This window comes from Ursus arctos, chromosome X (assembly GCF_023065955.2).
Source record: "Ursus arctos isolate Adak ecotype North America chromosome X, UrsArc2.0, whole genome shotgun sequence".
Taxonomy (NCBI): Eukaryota; Metazoa; Chordata; class Mammalia; order Carnivora; family Ursidae; genus Ursus; species Ursus arctos.
Window position 1 is genome coordinate 19977120 of NC_079873.1, and position 19925 is coordinate 19997044.

General features: G+C 39.5%; 1 protein-coding gene and 1 non-coding gene across 2 annotated transcripts in view; both read left to right on the plus strand.

The window, feature by feature from the left end:
• The window catches only part of POLA1 (DNA polymerase alpha 1, catalytic subunit), a 299648-nt gene that overhangs the window by 38560 nt on the left and 241163 nt on the right, over window positions 1-19925 (plus strand). Inside the window, exons 19-24 of the mRNA XM_048213462.2 lie at window positions 8606-8722; window positions 10144-10319; window positions 12715-12844; window positions 13333-13452; window positions 14517-14616; window positions 16430-16554. Of these exons, the coding sequence (XP_048069419.1) occupies window positions 8606-8722; window positions 10144-10319; window positions 12715-12844; window positions 13333-13452; window positions 14517-14616; window positions 16430-16554 (768 nt within the window). The remainder of the gene's footprint in view (window positions 1-8605; window positions 8723-10143; window positions 10320-12714; window positions 12845-13332; window positions 13453-14516; window positions 14617-16429; window positions 16555-19925) is intronic.
• Window positions 15688-15817, plus strand: LOC113242289 (small Cajal body-specific RNA 24). Its single transcript, XR_003311857.1, has one exon. It is a non-coding gene; the product is annotated as a small Cajal body-specific RNA 24 (non-coding RNA).

Genomic DNA, 19925 nt, shown 5'->3' on the forward strand with positions numbered 1-19925 from the left:
TTTTTCTCCACATCCTCTCTACTTGGAATTTCTTGTCCTATTGATAATAGCCATTCTAATAGGTGTTGAGGTGGTTTTGATTTGCATTTTCCTAATGCTTTGGGATGTTGAATATCTTTTCCTGAGCCCATTGGTCATCTGTTCGTCTTCTTTGGGAAAATGTCTATTGACGTCCTCTGCCCATTTTTAAACTGGGTGGGTTTTTTTTAAATTCAGTTTATGAATTCTTTATATATTTTTTGAATCTTCAGAGAAGAAATGACCCTATGGACTGCTGGGAATTGCTATAGTTTCTGCTAACAGAAAGGGGGGGGGTTAGAGCCAGCCCACTATAAAGTAGTTATTTTCCTCTCAGAGAAAAGCAACTCATGTTATTGTTGAAGTTCAGGATATTCCAGTTATTTCCACTTCAGAGACCAACCTATAAGTAAGTAAACTTGTGTTAACTATTGGTTTCTCTAAAATTTTGGATTAGTGGTCCACCCGTATAGTGGTCCTAGGAATTCCCTTGATTTGGTGTCAGTCTCCAAAGTGTAAGTATTTTAATTTTATGAGCGCACTGGTTCTCTCTTTTTTTAAAGTAATCTCTACAACCCAACGTGGGGCTCGAACTTACAATTCCAAGATCAAGTGTCGCATGTTCTACCGACTGAGCCAGCCAGTTACCCTGAGCTCAGTGGATCCCTGTGACCTATTCTTTTATTTTTTTTTACTTTATTTTTTTAAATTATTTTTTTAATGATTTTTTATTATATTATGTTAGTCACCATGCAGTACATCCCCGGTTTCCGATGTAAGGCTCGATGATTCATTAGTTGTGTATAACACCCAGTGCACCATGCAATACGTGCCGTCCTTACTACCCATCACCGGTCTATCCCATTCCCCCACCCCCTCCCCTCTGAGGCCCTCAGTTTGTTTCTCATAGTCCATAGTCTCTCATGTTTCATTCCCCCTTCTGATTACCCCCCCCTTTCTTTATCCCTTTCTTCCCCTACCGATCATCCTAGTTCTTATGTTCCATAGATGAGAGAAATCATATGATAGTTGTCTTTCTCTGCTTGACTTATTGCACTTAGCATTATCTCCTCCAGTGCCGTCCATGTTGCAGCAAATGTTGAGAACTCGTTCTTTCTGATAGCTGAGTAATATTCCATTGTATATATGGACCACAACTTCTTAATCCAGTCATCTGTTGAAGGGCATCTCGGCTCCTTCCACGATTTAGCTATTGTGGACATTGCTGCTAGGAACATTGGGGTGCATATGGCCCTTCTCTTCACTACGTCTGTATCTTTGGGGTAAACACCCAGTAGTGCAATGGCTGGATCATAGGGTAGCTCAATTTTTAACTTTTTAAGGGACCTCCACACTGTTTACCAGAGTGGCTGTACCAACTTGCATTCCCACCAACAATGTAGGAGGGATCCCCTTTCTCCACATGCTCTCCAACAATTGTTGTCTCTTGCCTTGTCTATTTTTGCCATTCTAACTGGCGTAAGGTGGTATCTCAGTGTGGTTTTGATTTGAATTTCCTTGATGGCTAATGATTTTGAACATTTTTTCATGTGTCTGTTAGCCATTTGTATGTCTTCATTGGAAAATTGTCTGTTCATATCTTCTGCCCATTTTTTGATTTGTTTATTTGTTTCTCGTGTATTGAGTTTGAGAAGTTCTTTGTAGATCTTGGATACCAGTCCTTTATCTGTAGTGTCATTTGCAAATATATTCTCCCATTCCGTGGGCTGCCTCTTAGTTTTTCTGACTGTTTCCTTGGCTGTGCAGAAACTTTTAATCTTGATGAAGTCCCATAAATTCATTTTATCTTTTGTTTCTCTTGCCTTTGGGGATGTGTCATGAAAAAGGTTGCTTTGGCCGATGTCGTAGAGGTTGCTGCCTATCTTCTCCTCTAGGATTTTGATGGATTCCTGTCTCACATCAAGGTCTTTCATCCATTTGGAGTTTATCTTTGTGTATGGTGTGAGAGAGTGGTCAAGTTTCATTCTTTTGCATGTAGCTGTCCAATTTTCCCAGCACCATTTATTGAAGAGACTGTCTTTTTCCCACCGGATGTTTTTTCCTGCTTTATCAAATATTAGTTGCCCAAAGAGCCGAGGGTCCATTTCTGGGCTCTCTATTCTGTTCCATTGGTCTATGTGTCTGTTTTTGTGCCAGTACCATGCTGTCTTTGTGATCACAGCTTTGTAGTACAGCTCAAAATCCGGCATTGTGATGCCCCCAGCTTTGTTTTTCCTTTTCAACAGTTCCTTGGAGATTCGGGGCCTTTTCTGTTTCCATACAAATTTAAGGACTATTTGTTCCAGTTCTTTGAAAAATGTCCTCGGTATTTTGATCGGGATAGCATTGAAAGTGTAGATTGCTCTGGGTAGCATGGACATTTTAACTATGTTAATTCTTCCGATCCATGAGCATGGAATATCTTTCCATCTTTTTATGTCTTCCTCAATGTCTTTTAAGAGTGATTTATAGTTTCTAGAATATAGGTCCTTTACGTCTCTGGTTAAGTTAATTCCAACGTAACGTATGGTTTTTGGTGCTATTGTAAATGGGATGGATTCCCTAATTTCTCTTTCTTCGGTCTCGTTATTCGTGTACAGAAATGCAACTGATTTCTGAGCATTGATTTTGTATCCCGCCACGTTACTGAATTGGTCTATAACTTCTAATAGTTTGGGAGTGGCTTCTGTTGGGTTTTCCATATAGAGGATCATGTCATCTGCGAAGAGAGACATTTTAACTTCTTTGCCGATTTGAATACCTTTGATCCCTTTTTGTCGTCTGATAGCTGTTGCAAGGACTTCTAGTACTATGTTGAATAATAGTGGCGAGAGTGGGTATCCTTGTCGAGTTCCTGATCTTAAGGGAAAGGCTTCCAGCTTTTCCCCATTGAGAATAATATTTGCAGTAGGCTTTTCATAGATGGCTTTTATGAGATTGACAAATGTACCTTCTATTCCTACACTCTGAAGGGTTTTAATCAGGAAAGGATGCTGTATTTTGTCAAATGCTTTTTTGGCATCGATTGAGAGGATCATATGGTTCCTGAGTCTTTTCTTGTTGATATGATGTATCACGCTGATTGATTTGCGAATATTGAACCACGCTTGCATCCCAGGTATGAATCCCACTTGATCGTGATGGATAATCCTTTTAATGTACTGTTGGATTCTATTAGCAAGGATCTTGTTGAGGATTTTGGCGTCCATATTCATTAGGGAGATCGGTCTGTAATTCTCCTTTTTGAGGGGGCTTTGCCTGGTTTGGGGATCAAGGTAATATTGGCCTCATAGAATGAGTTTGGTAGCTTTCCTTCTGTTTCTATTTTTTGAAATAGCTTTAGGAGAATAGGTATTATTTCTTCTTTGAATGTTTGGTAGAATTCCCCAGGAAAACCGTCCGGGCCTGGAGTTTTGTTATTTGGAAGGTTGTTTATCACTGACTCAATTTCTTCATAATTAATTGGCCTGTTTAAGAAATCAATTTCTTCCGGTTTCAATCTTGGTAGTTTATAGGTTTCCAGGAAGGATTCCATCTCTTCCAGATTGCTTAGTTTATTGGCATATAGCTGTTGATAAAAATTTCTAATAATCCTTCCAATTTCAATGGTGTTCATCGTGACCTCTCCTTTTTCATTCATAATTTTAATAATCTGGGTCCTTTCTCTTTTCTTTTGGATAAGTCTTGCCAGTGGTCTGTCAGTTTTATTGATTCTCTCAGAGAACCAGCTTCTAGTCCTGTTGATCTGCTCTACTGTACTTCTGGTTTCTGCTTGATTGATTTCAGCTCTGATTTTGGTCAGCTGCTTCCTCATGCGTGGATTAGGCCTGTCCCTCTGTTGCTGTTCCAGCTTCTTGAGGTGAGAATATAAAAACTGCATTTTAGATTTTTCTATTCTTTTGAGTGAGGCTTGGATGGCTATGTATTTCCCCCTTAGGCCTGCCTTTGCAGTATCCCATAGGTTTTGGACTGTTGTATTTTCATTCTCATTGGTCTCCATAAATTGCTTAATTTGATTTTTGATTTCCTGGTTTATCGAGTCATTCCTGAGCAGGATGGTTCTTAGTCTCCAAGTGTTTGAGTTTCTTCCCAATTTTTCCTTGTGGTTGAGTTCCAATTTCAGAGCGTTGTGGTCTGAGAATATGCAGGGGATAATTTCAATCTTTTGGTATCGGTTGAGACCTGTTTTGTGTCCCAGAACATGGTCTATTCTTGAGAATGTTCCATGGGCATTAGAATAGAATGAGTATTCTTTGGTTCTGGGGTGTAGTGTTCTATATATATCTATGAGGTCCAACTCGTTGAGTATGGCATTCAAAGCCTTTGATTCTTTGCTTAGTTTTTGCCAGGGTGTTCTGTCTATTTCTGATAGTGGAGTGTTGAGGTCCCCTACTATTAATGTATTTTTATTTATATGTCTCTTTATTCTGGTTAAGAGTTGGCTTGTGTATCTTGCTGCTCCGCTGTTGGGGGCATATATATTTATAATTGTCATATCCACTTGTTGAATACTTCCTTTAAGAATAATATAGTGCCCTTCTGCGTCTCTAACTATAGTCTGTAGTTTAAAATCCAAATTATCTGATATGAGAATTGCTACCCCAGCTTTCTTTTGAGGTCCATTTGCGTGAAAGATGGTACTCCATCCCCTTACTCTCAGTCTGAATGCATCTTTGGGTTCGAAATGAGTCTCTTGTAGACAGCAAATGGATGGGTCATTTCTTTTTATCCAATCTGCAACCGTGTGGCGTTTTATGAGAGCATTTATGCCATTAACATTAAGACTGAGTACTGAGAGATATGATTTTAATGATTTCATGTTGCCAGTAAAGTCTTTGTTTGTATTGGCTGTGACTTTCTGTTCTGTATCACTCTTGGGGCCTTTTTACTTTTATAGAACCCCCCGTAATATCTCCTGTAGGGCTGGTTTCGTGGTTATGAAATTGGTTAGTGACTGGCGATTCTGAAATGTCTTTATTTCTCCATCAATTCTGAATGACAGCCTTGCTGGATAAAGGATCCTTGGCTGCATGTTTTTCTCTGAAAGAGCTTTAAATATGCTCCCCCAACCCTTTCTCTCATTCCAGGTCTGTGTAGACAGGTCTGACGTAATTCTGATGCCTTTGCCTTGGTACGTGAGAAATTTCTTTGCCCTGGCCGCTTTCAATACTGTATCCTTGGATCTAATATTTGCGCATTGCACTATGACATGACGTGGCATAGGTTTGTCATGGTTGAGCTTGGGAGGGGTCCTCTCTGCCTCTTGGACACGAATGTTTGTTTCTCTCGCTAGATTAGGGAAGTTTTCAGCTACAATTTGTTCAAATATCTCTTCTAGACCTCTGTTTTTCTCCACCCCCTCGGGGATGCCGATCACTCTAACATTGGATCGTTTCATTGAGTCAGTAATCTCCCGTAACCTACATTCGTGGGCTTGGATTTTTTTAAGAGCAGCTTCTATTTTGTTTTTTTCCTCTATTAACCCATCCTCCAATTCACTAACCCGTTCCTCTGCTTCTGTGACCCTGGCCGTCAGAGCCTCTAGTTTTGCCTGCATTTGGCTCATAGAATTTTTAATTTCTGTCAGATTCGCTCTCATTTCTGTCCTTAGGAATTCTATATTCTCAGTAACCTTTTTGTTAATAGTTTTTTCAATTCTACTCATCATTTTGACCATCGTTACTCTGAATTCCATTTCTGATACTTTGGTTACATCCATATCCATTATTTCTGTGGCAGAGGCCACAGACTCACTGTCTTTTCTTTGCTGGGGGGGGGGCTTCTCCTTCTTGTCATTCTGATGAGGAGAGGTTGCGGGGTTGTCCAGAGCCCAAATTATTGACTGGGTCCCAGGCCGTGCCCCTTGTTTTATAGGGATCTTAGGGATGTGGGCTTCTTCTTTAAAGATTTTATTTATTTATGTGGCAGCCAACCAGCGAGAGAGGGAACAGAAGCAGGGGAGTGGGAGAGGAAGAAGCAGGCTCCCAGCGGAGGAGCCCGATGAGGGACTCCTTTCCGGAACGCCGGGATCACGCCCTAAGCCGAAGACAGGCGCTCAATGACTGCGCCACCCAGGTGCCCGGGTTGTGGGCTTCTTGATTTTTCAGCCTGCCTTCTGTGTTCTGGGGGAGGGGCCTGCCGCGCCGATACTCAGGCAGCCCTGTTTGGGTAGAGTCTCCGCATCCCCTGCGAGGGGGGATGGGGATGGGCACTCTCTGAGCCGGTATTTCCAGGCTTTTGTTCTCTGGCGGCTTTCCCTGGCGGTTTGCTGTGCCTCTTCTGAGAGTCAGAGCAGCAGCGGCCGAATTTCAGCCTCTGTCACAGAACAGAGGGATTGCGGCCCGTTCTCTACTAATGTTCTGGCCACTTTAACTCTGTTACTGTTGGTGCTGCTCAACCCTGCAGTGTCCTGGTATGTGCGCCCCACACCCGGCGTCCCAGCCCTCACTTCCAGGGCCGGCGCGTCTCTGTCCTTTGTGTTTCTAACACCGCCAGCCGCCCCGCGCGCGCTCCGAAGCTCCCGGTCTCAGTCTGGATCCAGTGAGCGCACCGGGATTCCGGTGTTCCGCGAGATGCCTGGTGGCGCGCGCACCCGGCTCAGGGTCTCAGTCTGCTGTTTTGCGGGTGCCGTCCGCGAGCCCCCACCTGCTCTCCCGTGCAAGTGGCTACCGCTTCCCGGCGCCCGAACGCGGCGGCTCCCTCCCCCTTCCGTTTATCTTCCGATATCTGTGCACGGTTTCATGGCTCCCCGCTTCGTACCTCAATACTCAGCGCTGGAGATGTTCATTTGTAGAGATCCAGATGCATCTTCCTGCATCTTAGGCTGGTTCCGTGGTTGTTTAGGCTGGTCTGGTACCTATCCAGCTCGACTCGGGGGACCGGCTGAAAAACGTGTCTCGTACTCCTGCACCATCTTAACTCCTCTCCCCCTGTGACCTATTCTTGAGAGGTCAGGGCTAGGAATTTTTTTTTCTCTTCATAACCAAGTATATTCCCACTAGATAGGAAGAGTAATAATTCAGTGAATTATGTTTGCCCCAGTTTTTAAGAGTCATAAAGCAACATTTTGCTTTGTTTCCTCTGGCTTTAGTTTGTACGCTCTTTGATATGATTTCTTCCTTTTTTTCAGTTAATGGATCAAATTATGTTGTGCTTTTGATTGTTTTGAAGGAAAGTAGGATATAAATGCATGTATTTTAAGTGTGATATTGGTAATTTGGTTGTATGGAAGCCTTGCAAAAAACGTGTGCTATGTATTTCTCCATGTTCACTTTTGCTCTTGGACACCTTTCTTGACCATGGTGTGGCCAGAGTACCTAGAACCTGTAGGTTGTTATCAAGTGTCTCTGCACCCGCCTCTCTTCTAGTATTCTAGGTATTATATATTTTGTTACACATGTTGAAAGCACCAGGAAGATTCTGTCCACAATGCCCTGCTTTGGTGCTCTGGCTCAGAACTAGGTCCTCACCGGTTTCCCCTAGTAGTCTCTCGCGGGCTCCAAGGAGATGTTGTGGTGCCTAGAATAGCTGGCCTGCCTTACGGTGTTAGAGCAAAGTCTGTGTGTGAGAAATCCAAACTGATCTGATGTAAGAGAGAATCCTGACACTGGTGTGAATCCCTAATCCCAGGAATGATAATTTGGAAATCAGACTTCCTCATGTCGTTGGGTTTCTTAACTTAATAGACAAAACTGCCCTAAATATATAGTGGTACACATTTTTAATTAAAATTAATAACAAGTAAATCTCTTTATTAATTTGATTTATTTTAAGCTTCATTTAGTTTTTTAATAAACGTAGACAGTGAATCATATTATTCACATGACAGAAATTATCATTTTATAGACATGGAAAACTTGGTTGCATTTTTGTTTATTTTTAAGTAGGCTCCATGCCCAATGTGGAGCCCAACATGGTACTTGAACTCACGACCCTGAGATTAAGACCTGAGCCGAAATCAAGAGTTGGATGCTTAACCGACTAAGCTACCCAGGTGCCTGTAGTTGCATTTTTGAGATAATTTCTACTTGGTATAGTTTTGTTTCCTAATTTGAACTATCACCTGGTATTGTATAGTTTGTTAGATATTGATTAGGAGTCTTAAGTCAGTAGTGTTTGAACTCAGTTCTTTAAAAAGAAACTAGATGCAGTTCCTGAGTTTTCTAAGAAGTCTGTAGTATAAACTGTTACACAACACAGGCAGGTTCTCAGTTTTTAAGGAATTAAAATGGAATTATTTGAATACAGTTTTTACTGATCACGAAAAAGTATGGAACATAAAAATCTGCCTCCGACACTGTGAGGCATGAGCTGCAAATTAAAAGACATCATAGGAACCTTGTATCAATTAGGATGAAATAAAGTTTATTCCAGCAATCTGCTTAGCAGCTTTGTTAATGTCAAGGCTAATGAATGCTGCTGATGAATGCATTCCTGAAGAAGAAAGGACCCCAATCGGAGGTAAGCTCATGATGCCTTCAATTAGAGACCAGAAAAAGAAAGGGCAAAGAAATTCTGTGCATATGAAGATAAATCCTCTAATTTGCGTTTGTTATAATGTTATTGGCTGCCTTCTTTTTCTGACTAGGGTCATAATATTTATGGATTTGAACTGGAAGTGCTCCTGCAGAGAATTAATGTGTGCAAAGTTCCTCACTGGTCCAAGATAGGTCGACTGAAGCGATCCAACATGCCAAAGCTTGGGGTAATAATAGTTTTCAAAATCTTATTTCTTGACTTGGCTTCTTTTTATGGAGTAGCTACCCGGAAACACACTGTGCTTCTTTGACTAAGAATTGGTTGTCTTGTGATAGGACATTTTAACTTTGGCACTAAACATCTTTTCCTTTGAATGCAGCATTATATGAGTTGAAGCCACTGGTAGTTTTTAAAATCAGCTGTTAGAATCCAGAGGTGGCACGTACATGTTACCTCCACTTCAGCATTACTGATGCTGCAGCTCTTAGAGCAGAGTTGTGGGGTTCCGAGATCAGTGAGTGTTATCATTCAGGACTGAGAGGGGAAGGAAGAGTGGGAGGGAGCTGACGTTGAATGTGTAAGAAGGGCTAAGTGCCTGTGTGTTAGTTGCCTGTCACGGCAACTCCAATTTCCCTGTACTTCTCACAGGGGAAACAGAACTTGTTCAAGGTTGTAAGGCTAGTATGGGGAAGAACTGAGGTTTTGAACCTGGCCTATGTATTTTTCATCCTAACTTGCTTGTTTCACTGAGGGAGGTTTTGGTGGATTTTGTATGAAGCCATCTTCATTTCCTAAGCCTGAGAGTGCTCTTTGCTTGAAATCTTACTACTTAAAGCTTATAACTAAAATGGGCATGTTGCCTTATCAGAAAACTTACGAATCTGTACCTTTCATAATAGTCTTCAGTGGCTTCTGCTGTTGCAGATTGGAGTTGGAGCCAGTGCTCTTGCTTCTTTTCCTGTTCTTATCTTTAAGGTGATAGAATTGTCATTAACCTTCATCCCAGCGGTTGATTTACTAACTCCTCACCCCTTCACAGTTTTCTTTATGTGGCATCTTCTGAGTGAGGTCTACCATGACTGCCCTATTTAAGGTGCAGGCCCCCTAAATTCCAGTTTTCCCCTTTGTTCTAGTTTTTCTCTTTTCCATATGCTATTACCTCCTAAAACTGTATAGTTTCTTGCTTTTGATGTCTTTTTGTTGTATATTTCAGAGGAGATCAGGAATCTTCTCTGTTTTGCTCACTGCTGTCTCCCTAGTGCCTACAACAGTGTCAGCTATGTAGCGGACATACAGAAATATTTTTTTTAAGATTTTATATATTTACTTGACAGAGAGAGAGTACAAGCAGGGGGAGCAGCAGAGGGAGAGGGAGAAGCAGACTCTCTGCTGAGCAGGGAGCCAGATGCCGGGCTTGATCCCATGACCCCAGGATCATGACCTGAGCCGAAGGCAAATGCTTAACTGACTGAGCCACCCAGCCGCCCCATACATTTTGAACTGTTTGAGTGATGACTGGCTGAGTGGGTGAATGGGAGATTGAGAGTTTCCTCATTGTAATTCTGGGCTAGCTTCAAAGCGGGTTAGAACAGAATGTTCCCAGTGTCTGCTCGTCCATGTGATTTGCTTTTTGTCCTCCCCCTGTAGGGCAGGAGTGGATTTGGTGAAAGAAATGCTACCTGTGGCCGAATGATCTGTGATGTGGAAATTTCAGCAAAGGAATTGATTCGTTGTAAAAGCTACCATTTGTCTGAACTTGTTCAACAGATTCTGAGAACTGAAAGGTTTGAAATCCCAATGGAAAATGTACGAAATATGTACAGGTATGATCCTGGATGCTTTGGAGTTTGTCTGTCTTGAAGTAAGCTAGAGCAAGAGGCCAGCATCACCCCCAGGCTGGAGGGACCAGGAATGTGTGGTGTTCTGGAGGGTAACTGCCTTCATGTCAGCACCAGCCTCTCTGTTACTTTAATAACTTAAATTATTTTGCCTTTTGAATTATTTTAATTTTATCAGTGTACCTCCATCTCCCTTACTCATCCTAACCTCATCTAGATGTTTCCTAAGAGCAGTTTGGAAATTGATGTGATACTGAGGTTTCTACCCTTAATTCTTTTTTTTTTTTAAAGATTTTATTTATTTATTCAACAGAGATAGAGACAGCCAGCGAGAGAGGGAACACAAGCAGGGGGAGTGGGAGAGGAAGAAGCAGGCTCATAGCGGAGGAGCCTGATGTGGGGCTCGATCCCATAACGCCGGGATCACGCCCTGAGCCGAAAGCAGACGCTTAACCGCTGTGCCATCCAGGCGCCCCTCTACCCTTAATTCTTTAATTCAGGAGATAGTGTAAATCTTTTGGAAATAGAAAAACTGAGAAATCATGAAGTTATGTAGAGATATTACTTGATTATTTCTTTTTTCCATCTTTATTGGAGTAAAATTGACAAATAGAAATTGTATATATTTAAGGTATGCAAACCGATGTTTGGTAAAATATATACAGCATTGTAAAATAATCACCATAAGCTGACTAACATACCCATCACCTCACATGGTTACTGTTTTTTTGTGTGTTTGCAGTACTTTAGATTTACCCTCTTTGCGAATTTTAAGTATATGATAACAGTATTAACTGTAGTCACATTGCTATATATTAGACTCCAGAACTTACTCATTTTGTACAACTGAACCTTTGTGCTTGATTTTTTCCTAAACTAAGTATCTTCTACTCCTCTTGCCACTTATTCTTTTCTGCCCATTCCTCCCAAGTCCTTGGACTGCTTCTCTTTCTGACTACGCTCTTTCTAGGTGATCTTATCGAGTCTCAGGAATTTCAGTACCATGTGGGTGCTGATGCCTCCCGCTTGGGTATCTTCAGCTTATATCTCTCCCTTGAATTCCAGACTCCTGTTTCTACCTGCCTGTTTTACTTGATGTCTAATATGAACCTCCAGCCTAACTTGTTCAGAAGCTCAAGGCCTGATCTTTTCTCCTAGGCTCCTCTTGTAGTTTTTCCTTAAGACTGACAACTCTTATTTTTCCCTTACTTCTAGAACTCTCCAGAGTCATGTTTGGCCCAAAACCTTTGAGGTTTCCTTGATTCCTCTTTCTCATAGATATCCTATGTTTGAGCCATCACAGAATCCTGTCAGCTTTATTTTCAAAATATGTCTAGATCTGACCACTTCTTTTCCCCTCTGTTGAGCCCATCCTGGTCCACGCTACCCTCCTCTTTCCCCTGGATTAATGAGTCATATGTCAGCCTCTTTGTTGGTCTCTTTGTTTTTGCCCTTGACTCCGTGCCGTCTGTTTTCAACCCAGGAACCAGGGTTATCTTGCTAAAGTTAAGTCAGATATTGTACTCTGCTCAAAATCTTCCAGTGACTGTCATTTAGAGTGTAAACCAGAGTCCTTACTCTGACTTACAAGGTCCTATACAGTGTGTCTCTCTGCTTTTAACTCTGTCCTTTTGACAGAGTGCCTAAATGATGGCACTCTCCATCATTCTCTCTGTTCTAGCCACTGGTCTCCTTTCTGGTCCTGGAAGTGCGCATTTGTGCTCCGCTCAGAGCCTTTGAATGTGCTGTTCTGTTTGCCTGGATGCTCTTCTCTCAGATATCCATTCACAGGGATTGCCTCCTCACCTCTTCCGGTTCTTTATTCTAAGTGAACTCTTCCCTGGTTTCCTAACTAAAATTTCAACCTCTGCTCCTGATACTTAATATTTCCTTTGCTTCTAAATTTTTTCTCCTTAATACTGAGCATTATATAACCTACTATATATATACGTATTTTAATTTATAGTCTGTCTCCCCCATGAGGACATAAGCCCCACGAGGACAGGTGTTTTTGTCTTTTGGTTACAGCCAGAATCTACAACTATGCCCGGCATGTAGTCAGCATGTAACACATACTTATTAGATAGAACGAATAAAAGGATTTAGGTAGTTTTCAGGTCGTAGTTAACATATAATTTTACTTTGTATTTTTGGGATTTTTTTTGTGTGTGCGTGTTTTGGAGGAGGGCATTGGGATCAATGACATGAATGAATTCGTGGTTTCATACCAGCCTTATTTTAGAATGTTTCCAAAGCCAAGGTGCCATTGCTCTGAAGTTACTCATACCAAAATTTTTTTGTAATATTTTATGAAGTTCTGATTATAGTCATTGTTTCTTTTAATTACTTGATTCTGTTTCATTCTTACTTTTCTGTACAGTGAATCTTCTCATCTGTTATACCTGTTGGAACACACCTGGAAAGATGCCAGGTTCATTTTGCAGATCATGTGTGAGCTAAATGTTCTTCCATTAGCATTGCAGATCACTAACATCGCTGGGAACATTATGGTAAATTTAACTTAGAAAGGGGGAAAAAGCATTTCCTGTTGGATTCAGTGTTTGCTTGGGGTAGTTGTTATATGATAATGAGTCTAAATGCATGCTTATAAAATGAGTAACTTGTATTCTGGAAGCTGGGCTTCTTTTGTGAAATGAACTGGTTGCAAGAAGGGGAGGAAAGCCAGGTGCAGTATGTTGAAATTTTGGGTGAACATAAGGATCATCTCTAACATCTGGATGTGTCTGATATGTGGAATGGTCTATTTGGGAGTAAAGAAATAGCCCAAGTGGTGTCAGTATTTTAAGCTTTCTTTGTCTCTTTTTAAGTATAACGCCTAAAACGTTAGAATGAATTTTGTACCTTCTTATTTTTAAAGCAGCCCTTATTAAGAAGAATAATTGTGGAGGAGGTGCTGTGATTAAATTTACCACCTGAAAGTTGCTTTTGTTTGTTACAGTTTTGAGCTCAAATTTAAAAAAGAAATTCTATTTAATAGTCTAGGACGCTGATGGGTGGACGATCCGAGCGTAATGAGTTCTTGTTGCTTCATGCGTTTTATGAAAACAACTATATTGTGCCTGACAAGCAGATTTTCAGAAAGCCTCAGCAAAAACTGGTGGGTCCAAAACTGCATAGTGTTTTGCTTTTTAAAAAAATCCCCCCCTTTTATTACCTCGTAGCCTTTTTTGCTGTGATAAATTCTGCTTCCAAAATAATTAATCTCCTGTATACTGTAGAAACCATGTCAGAGTCATTCCATTGTGTTTGTGTGGTGATTTCCTTCTTCACTTTTTTCTGTGTGGATAAAGATTATTTGTGGAATACGAAATTCTTTGAGGCTAACATTAAGTCTCTCTGATGGGTGACCATACCAGGAAAGTGTTTTGCCATCTTAGCTGTATCCAAAGTTAGATACCAGTTAAACCTTTTATTTCCTTAAATGTGTGAGCCTTTATTTTTGTTGCTTTGTTGCGTTTTTATATGCTAGTAGGATCAGGTCACTGCAGTCAGTTTTCTGAAGTGGCCTCCATGACATTGGAACTAAAACTTAGCTACCGATTTGTCATCACTGATAGCGATTGACTCAAAGGAGGGGAATTTAATGTTAAGATGGTTCAAATTCATGTATTTGTTTTATGTATGTTATCAAAATTGATATAGGCAATGTTAACTTACAGGACTTTGACTTCTGAGGTGTTGAATATTAGTTATTTAATAAACTACTTGGGAATGAATTTTCAGTATATGGACATTTATTTTAAGGTGTCCACATTAACAAGAATAATCATATCTGTATAAAATATTTAATATTTCTACATCATAATTGTTAGAGTAATGAATTTAAGAGGACTCTTTTACTGTCTTAGATTTTATATAATATGAAGTATTTTTAGTATCCATTGATTTTAATAAAAGGTTCTGTGAATTCAGAAATATTTTAAAGTAGAATTTGCATATTTATTCAGGGATATAGTGTTTTGGTAAGTCCCATGCTTGGCATTCATTTAGGTTTGTGAACATGTTATAGTAACTGTCATTCCGCACAGGTAGGACCATTAGCTAAAACTAAAGAATGCTGGTTAGAATTGTGTACTGCAGTTGGAAAAGGAATAATCATAAGGCTTCTTAATTAGTTAATTAGTTGCTGGCTGGTGAAGTTAACTTTCCATTTGATATTAGGGAGATGAAGATGAAGACACAGATGGAGATGCCAATAAATACAAGAAAGGACGTAAGAAAGCAGCTTATGCTGGAGGCTTGGTGTTGGACCCTAAAGCTGGTAAGGTTGTGCAGCAGGTGGCTTTGCTCCTGGTGTTAAGGAATTTTTTAATGCAGACCTAGGCTTGAGAAACTGCAAGACCCGAATTGTATTTTGTAGGTTAGCAAATAGGTCTTGTTATGACCTTATTTTTATTTTCTGTTCATGTGAAAATCTTGGCCAGTCACCTGACATGAATGAATATGAATCTTTTTTATTTTTTTGCTGTGTTCTAAGAAAGCTTTGTTTATGGATATTGAAATTTAAATTTTGTGTAGGTTTCCTGTATCATGAGATACTCTGCTTTTTAAATTTTTTTTCAACCATTTAAACATGTAAACACTATTCTTGGCTCATGCATGGTACAAAAAGAGGGAGTAGGCTGAATTCAGTCTGAGCATAGTTTGTCAACCCCTAGTCCAGTATATAGCCGTTTGTCTTGTGGTAGGAGCGCCTCTCTCTCCTCCCATCTGCTATAGAGGGTGGGCTCTGCCTCTGCCTGAGCTGCCAGGACCAGTTCATTTGGACAACTAAGTTCAAGAAAGTACAGACAATAATCACCAAATTGAACTTCAGCAGCAGAGTTCTCCCCCTCCCCCTTGTCATTAACAGCAAAGAAGATGTTTTGTGGTACACAGAGCTAGAGAGGATCTTTTTTTTTTAACCCTCAACTATTTTCAGTGGTACAGTTAAGTACTGTTAAGTATATTTACATTGTTGTACAGGAATAATGCGAGTTTTTTCAAGTAACTTGAGCTCTTGAGTAGGAGACATTTTTGGCAAAAGTGATTTATTATTAGTTATGTTGAAACAGAGTCCTTTGGTGTTAGATAGATCTGGGCTTAAATTCTGCCTTGTGTAATCTTGGGCTTCCTCTTGAACCTTTCTAAGCCTCACTTTCCTCTTCTGTAAAATGGAGATAGGAATAATATCTACTCTTGAAATTAATATAGCACTGTATGTTAACTACACTAGAATTTTAAAGAAAGAGTACCTACCACACGGGGACTTGAGGAACAAAGTGATTCTTTGTATAGTGTTTGTCACAGAGTATGCTATCATTATTTGTTGTTGTTTTTATTTTCTTAATAGTGGACATTTATTTTTATTCAGTTTCTTCCTAAGGTGAAGATAACTCTTTGTAAATGTCCTAGAGAAATATAGTAGCTTTCTGTTCACCCTTTGCAAGTAAAAAGGGTGGATCGTTCCACTACTCACATTTATATATATACATCTCTTGTTTGATTTTAACACTGCTTGTGTACAGGTGAGTGGGCTTCCCATTTTAGTCTTAGAAAGTATGATGGTAAAAAAATATGTATCTGCTTACTGGTATGGATCACTAAACATTTTGGGGGTCGAGGTGGCAGGGTAGGTGGGAGGGAATACTTGCCTAAAGGAGAATTTTACAGCATTTTTTTGAAATGGATATGACACCTATCTGAAGTAATTGATAGGAGAAGGGTTTTTTTTTTTTTTTTTTGCCCATCATAATGGTGCACTTGGGGACTGCTGTAGAAAGGATCGTTCGTTGTAGTTGGTTTCAAGGTGAGACACGTTCTCTTCTTTCCTCTTCTTTTGTGACTTGAGTTTTTACTCTAATACAAGGCATTTTTATGGAGTGATAGTTGACAATTTTTTTTCTTTGGTATAACTCGCTGCTTTAGATAGTATATCATTTTTAATATACTTAATTGACCAGTACTTCTAATGTTATGTTTTGACAAATCTGCTTTTTTAACGCCCCTCCCCTGCCTTTTTTTTTTTTTTTTTAACCCTTCTCTCATCTGCTTTTTCTAAAAAGACTTTTTGTAACGTGGCTTTTTTGTTGCAGGATTTTATGATAAGTTTATTTTGCTCCTGGACTTCAACAGTTTGTATCCTTCCATCATTCAAGAATTCAACATTTGTTTTACAACAGTGCAAAGAGTTGCTTCAGAGACACAGAAAATTACAGAGGTTTGTGTTCAACTGGGGGCTCTTTAAATTGAAATTAAAAGCAGTGCTTAAAGAAGGAAGAGAACCAGAGTGGTTAGTGTCCTAGTTTTTCCTTTTAAGGATATAATTTGTCCTTTTTTAGTGGTCTAAACGTCAAAAGTGGTCAAAAAAGGGAGAGGGTTGAATAGATGGAAATTCACTGTAGTTCTCTACCTTTTTATTTCTCAGTTTTATTGAGATGTATTTCACATACGTTTCATCCATTTGAAGTACACAGTTTAATGGCTTTTAGTGCAGTTGCTGAATTTTCAACCTTCACGACAGTTAATTTGAGGGTGTTTTCGTTACTCTTCAAAGAAACCCTACCTTTAGCTGTACCCTCCTTCTGTCCCTCCGTTCCTCCCAGATCTCAGCAACCACTAATTTTTCTGCCTCTATACATTTGTGTATTTTGGACATTTCTGGTAAATGGAATCATGTGACCTTTTGTGCCTGGCTTATTCCCTTAGCATACTGTTTTCTTTTCTTTTTTTTTTTTCAAATTTTTATTTAAATTCTAGTTAACATATGGTGTAATATTGGTTTCAGGAGTAGAATTTAGTGATTCATCACTTATATATAACACCCTGTGCTCAACACAAGTGCCCTCCTTAATACACATTACCCATTTAGCCCAGCCCCTGCCCACCTCCCCTCCAGCAACCTTCAGTTTGTTCTCTATAGTTAAGAGTCTGTTGTCTGGTTTGCCCCTCTTTTCCCCCCTATGTTCATCTGTTTTGTTTCTTAAATTCCACATATGAATGAAAGCGTATGATATTTGCCTTTCTCTGACTTACTTCACTTAGCGTAATACACTCTAGCTCTGTCCATGTTGTTGCAAATGGCAAGATTTCATTCTTTTGATGGTTGAATAATATTCCATTGTGTATATATACCACATCCTCTTTATCCATCAGTCGATGGGCATTTGGGCTCTTTCCATAGTTTGGCTATTGTTGATAATGCTGATAAACATCAGGGTGCATGTGCCCCTTTGGATGAGTATTTATATATCCTTTGGGTAAGTACTTAGTAGTGCAATTGCTGGGTCATAGGGTAGTTCTATTTTTAACTTTTTGAAGAACCTCCCTACTGTTTTCCAGAGTAGCTATACCAGTTTAGCATACTGTTTTCAAGATTCATCTGTGTTGTAGCATGTATTAGTACTTCATTCCTATTTGTTGCTGAATAATTCACTGTACAATTCTTTTATTAAATTTATTCCTGAATATTTCATTCTTTTTGATGCTATTTTAAGTGGAACTATTTCCTTTATTTTTGGATTAGTCATTGCTAGTGTAATGAGATATAACTGATTTTTGTATATTGATCTTGTATGCTGCAACCTTGCTGAAGTCATTTATCACTTCTAGTATTTTCATGGATTCCTTAAGATTTTCAACATACAGTATCATGTTATCTGCAAGTAGAGGTAGTTTTAATTCTTCCTTTATAATCTGGATGCCTTATAGTTCTTCTCCTTTTTTGCGGGGGTGGGGGATGTCGTCTAACTGCCCTGGCGGGAACCTTCAGTACAATATTGAATAGAATTGGCAAGAGCAGACACTCCTGTCTTGTTTCTGGTCTTAGGGGGAAGGCATCCAGTCTTTATTTCACCATTGTAAGTATGATGTTAACTGGGGGTTTTCCATGGGTGGTGTTTATCAGATTGAGGAAGTTCCCTTCTGTTCCCAGTTTATTGCATGTTTTTTATCATGAAAGGGTGTTGGATTCTGTCAACCACTTTTTCTTTATATATTGAGATGATCATGTACTTTTTATCCTTTATTCTTTTAATATGGTAAACTACATTGATTTTCATGTTTTGAAGCAACCTGCATTCCTGGGATAAGTTCCACTTGGTCTTGGTGTATAATCCTTTTTGTATGTTTCTGGATTTGGATTTTTAGTATTTCGTTGAAGAGCTTTTTGCTTGTACTCATAAGGGCTTTTGGGTGTATAGTTATCTTTTCTTGTTATGTCTTTGCCTGGTTTTGGTATTAGGATAATACTGGCCTCATAGAATAAGTTGGCAAGTGTTCCCTCCTCTTCTGTTTTTTTGGCAAAGTTGTGAAGGATTCATGTTAATTCTGCTTTAAATATTTGGTAGAATGCACTAGTGAAATTACCTGGCCTTAAGGCTCGTCTTTTTTGATTTCTAGTGCAATCTTTGTTATAGGTCTATTCAGTATTTTTATTTTTCCTTGGTCCATTTTGGTAGTTTGTGTCTTTCTAGGAATTTGTCCGTTTCATGTAAGGTTATCTCTTTTATTCTTGATTTTAGTAATTTGAGTCATTTTTTTGTCAGCGCAGCTAAAAGTTTGTCAGTTTTGCTGATCTTTACAAAGAAGGAACTTTGGTTCTGTTGATTTTTCTCTATCTCCTGTATTTCCATTCTAATCTTTATTACTTCCTTCTTTCTGCTTTCTTTGGTTTAGTTGACCCTTATTTTTCTATTTTCTTAAGGTGGAAAGTTAGGTTATTGATTTGAGATCTTTTATGATAATATAGATATTCACAATTATAAATTCCCCTGCAAGTGTTGTGTTAGTTTCATCTCGTTCATTTTGGTATGTCACTCATACGTTTATTATCAGGCCCCTCTCCCATCAATCGACCATTGATCTGACTTCTATCACCATCGCTTAGTTTTGCTTATTCTAGAACTTCATATAAGTGGAGCAATACAGTATATACTCTTTTGTACAACATAATGTTTTTGAGATTCATCCATGTTGTTGCATTATCAGTAGTTCTTTCCTTTGTATTGCTGAGAAATATTCCACACTTTATCTAGTTTCCTGAGATGAGCATTTGGATTTTCAGTGTTTAGTTATTTTTTAAAAGATTTATTTATTTATTTTAGAGAGAGAGCAAGCAAGCAAGAGCAAGCGAATGGGGGGAACGGTAGAGGGAGGGACTCTTCAAGCAGACTCCCTGCTAAGCTCAGAGCCCGACATGGGGCTTGCTCCCACGACCCATGAGATATCGTGACCTGAGCTGAAATCAAGTGTTGGACCCTTAACTGACTGAGCAACCCAGGTGTCCCATTGAGTTTAGCTTTTATTATTAAAGCTGTGAACATTCTTGTTCATATGTTTTGGTGGACATGTGCTTTAATTTTGGGGGGACAAATACCTAGGGAGTGAATTTGCTGGGTTGTATGGGGAGTGTATGTTTAACCTGAAAAGAAGCTGCCAAATTATTTTCCTGAGTAGTTATACTGTGTTACATACTCCCCCTAGCCATGACTGTGAGTCGTTCCACATCATCTCCAACACTTGCTATTTTTATTCTTTAAAATTTTATATTTTAAGTTCTTCTAAATTTTGGCCACGCAAGCCTTTGTTACT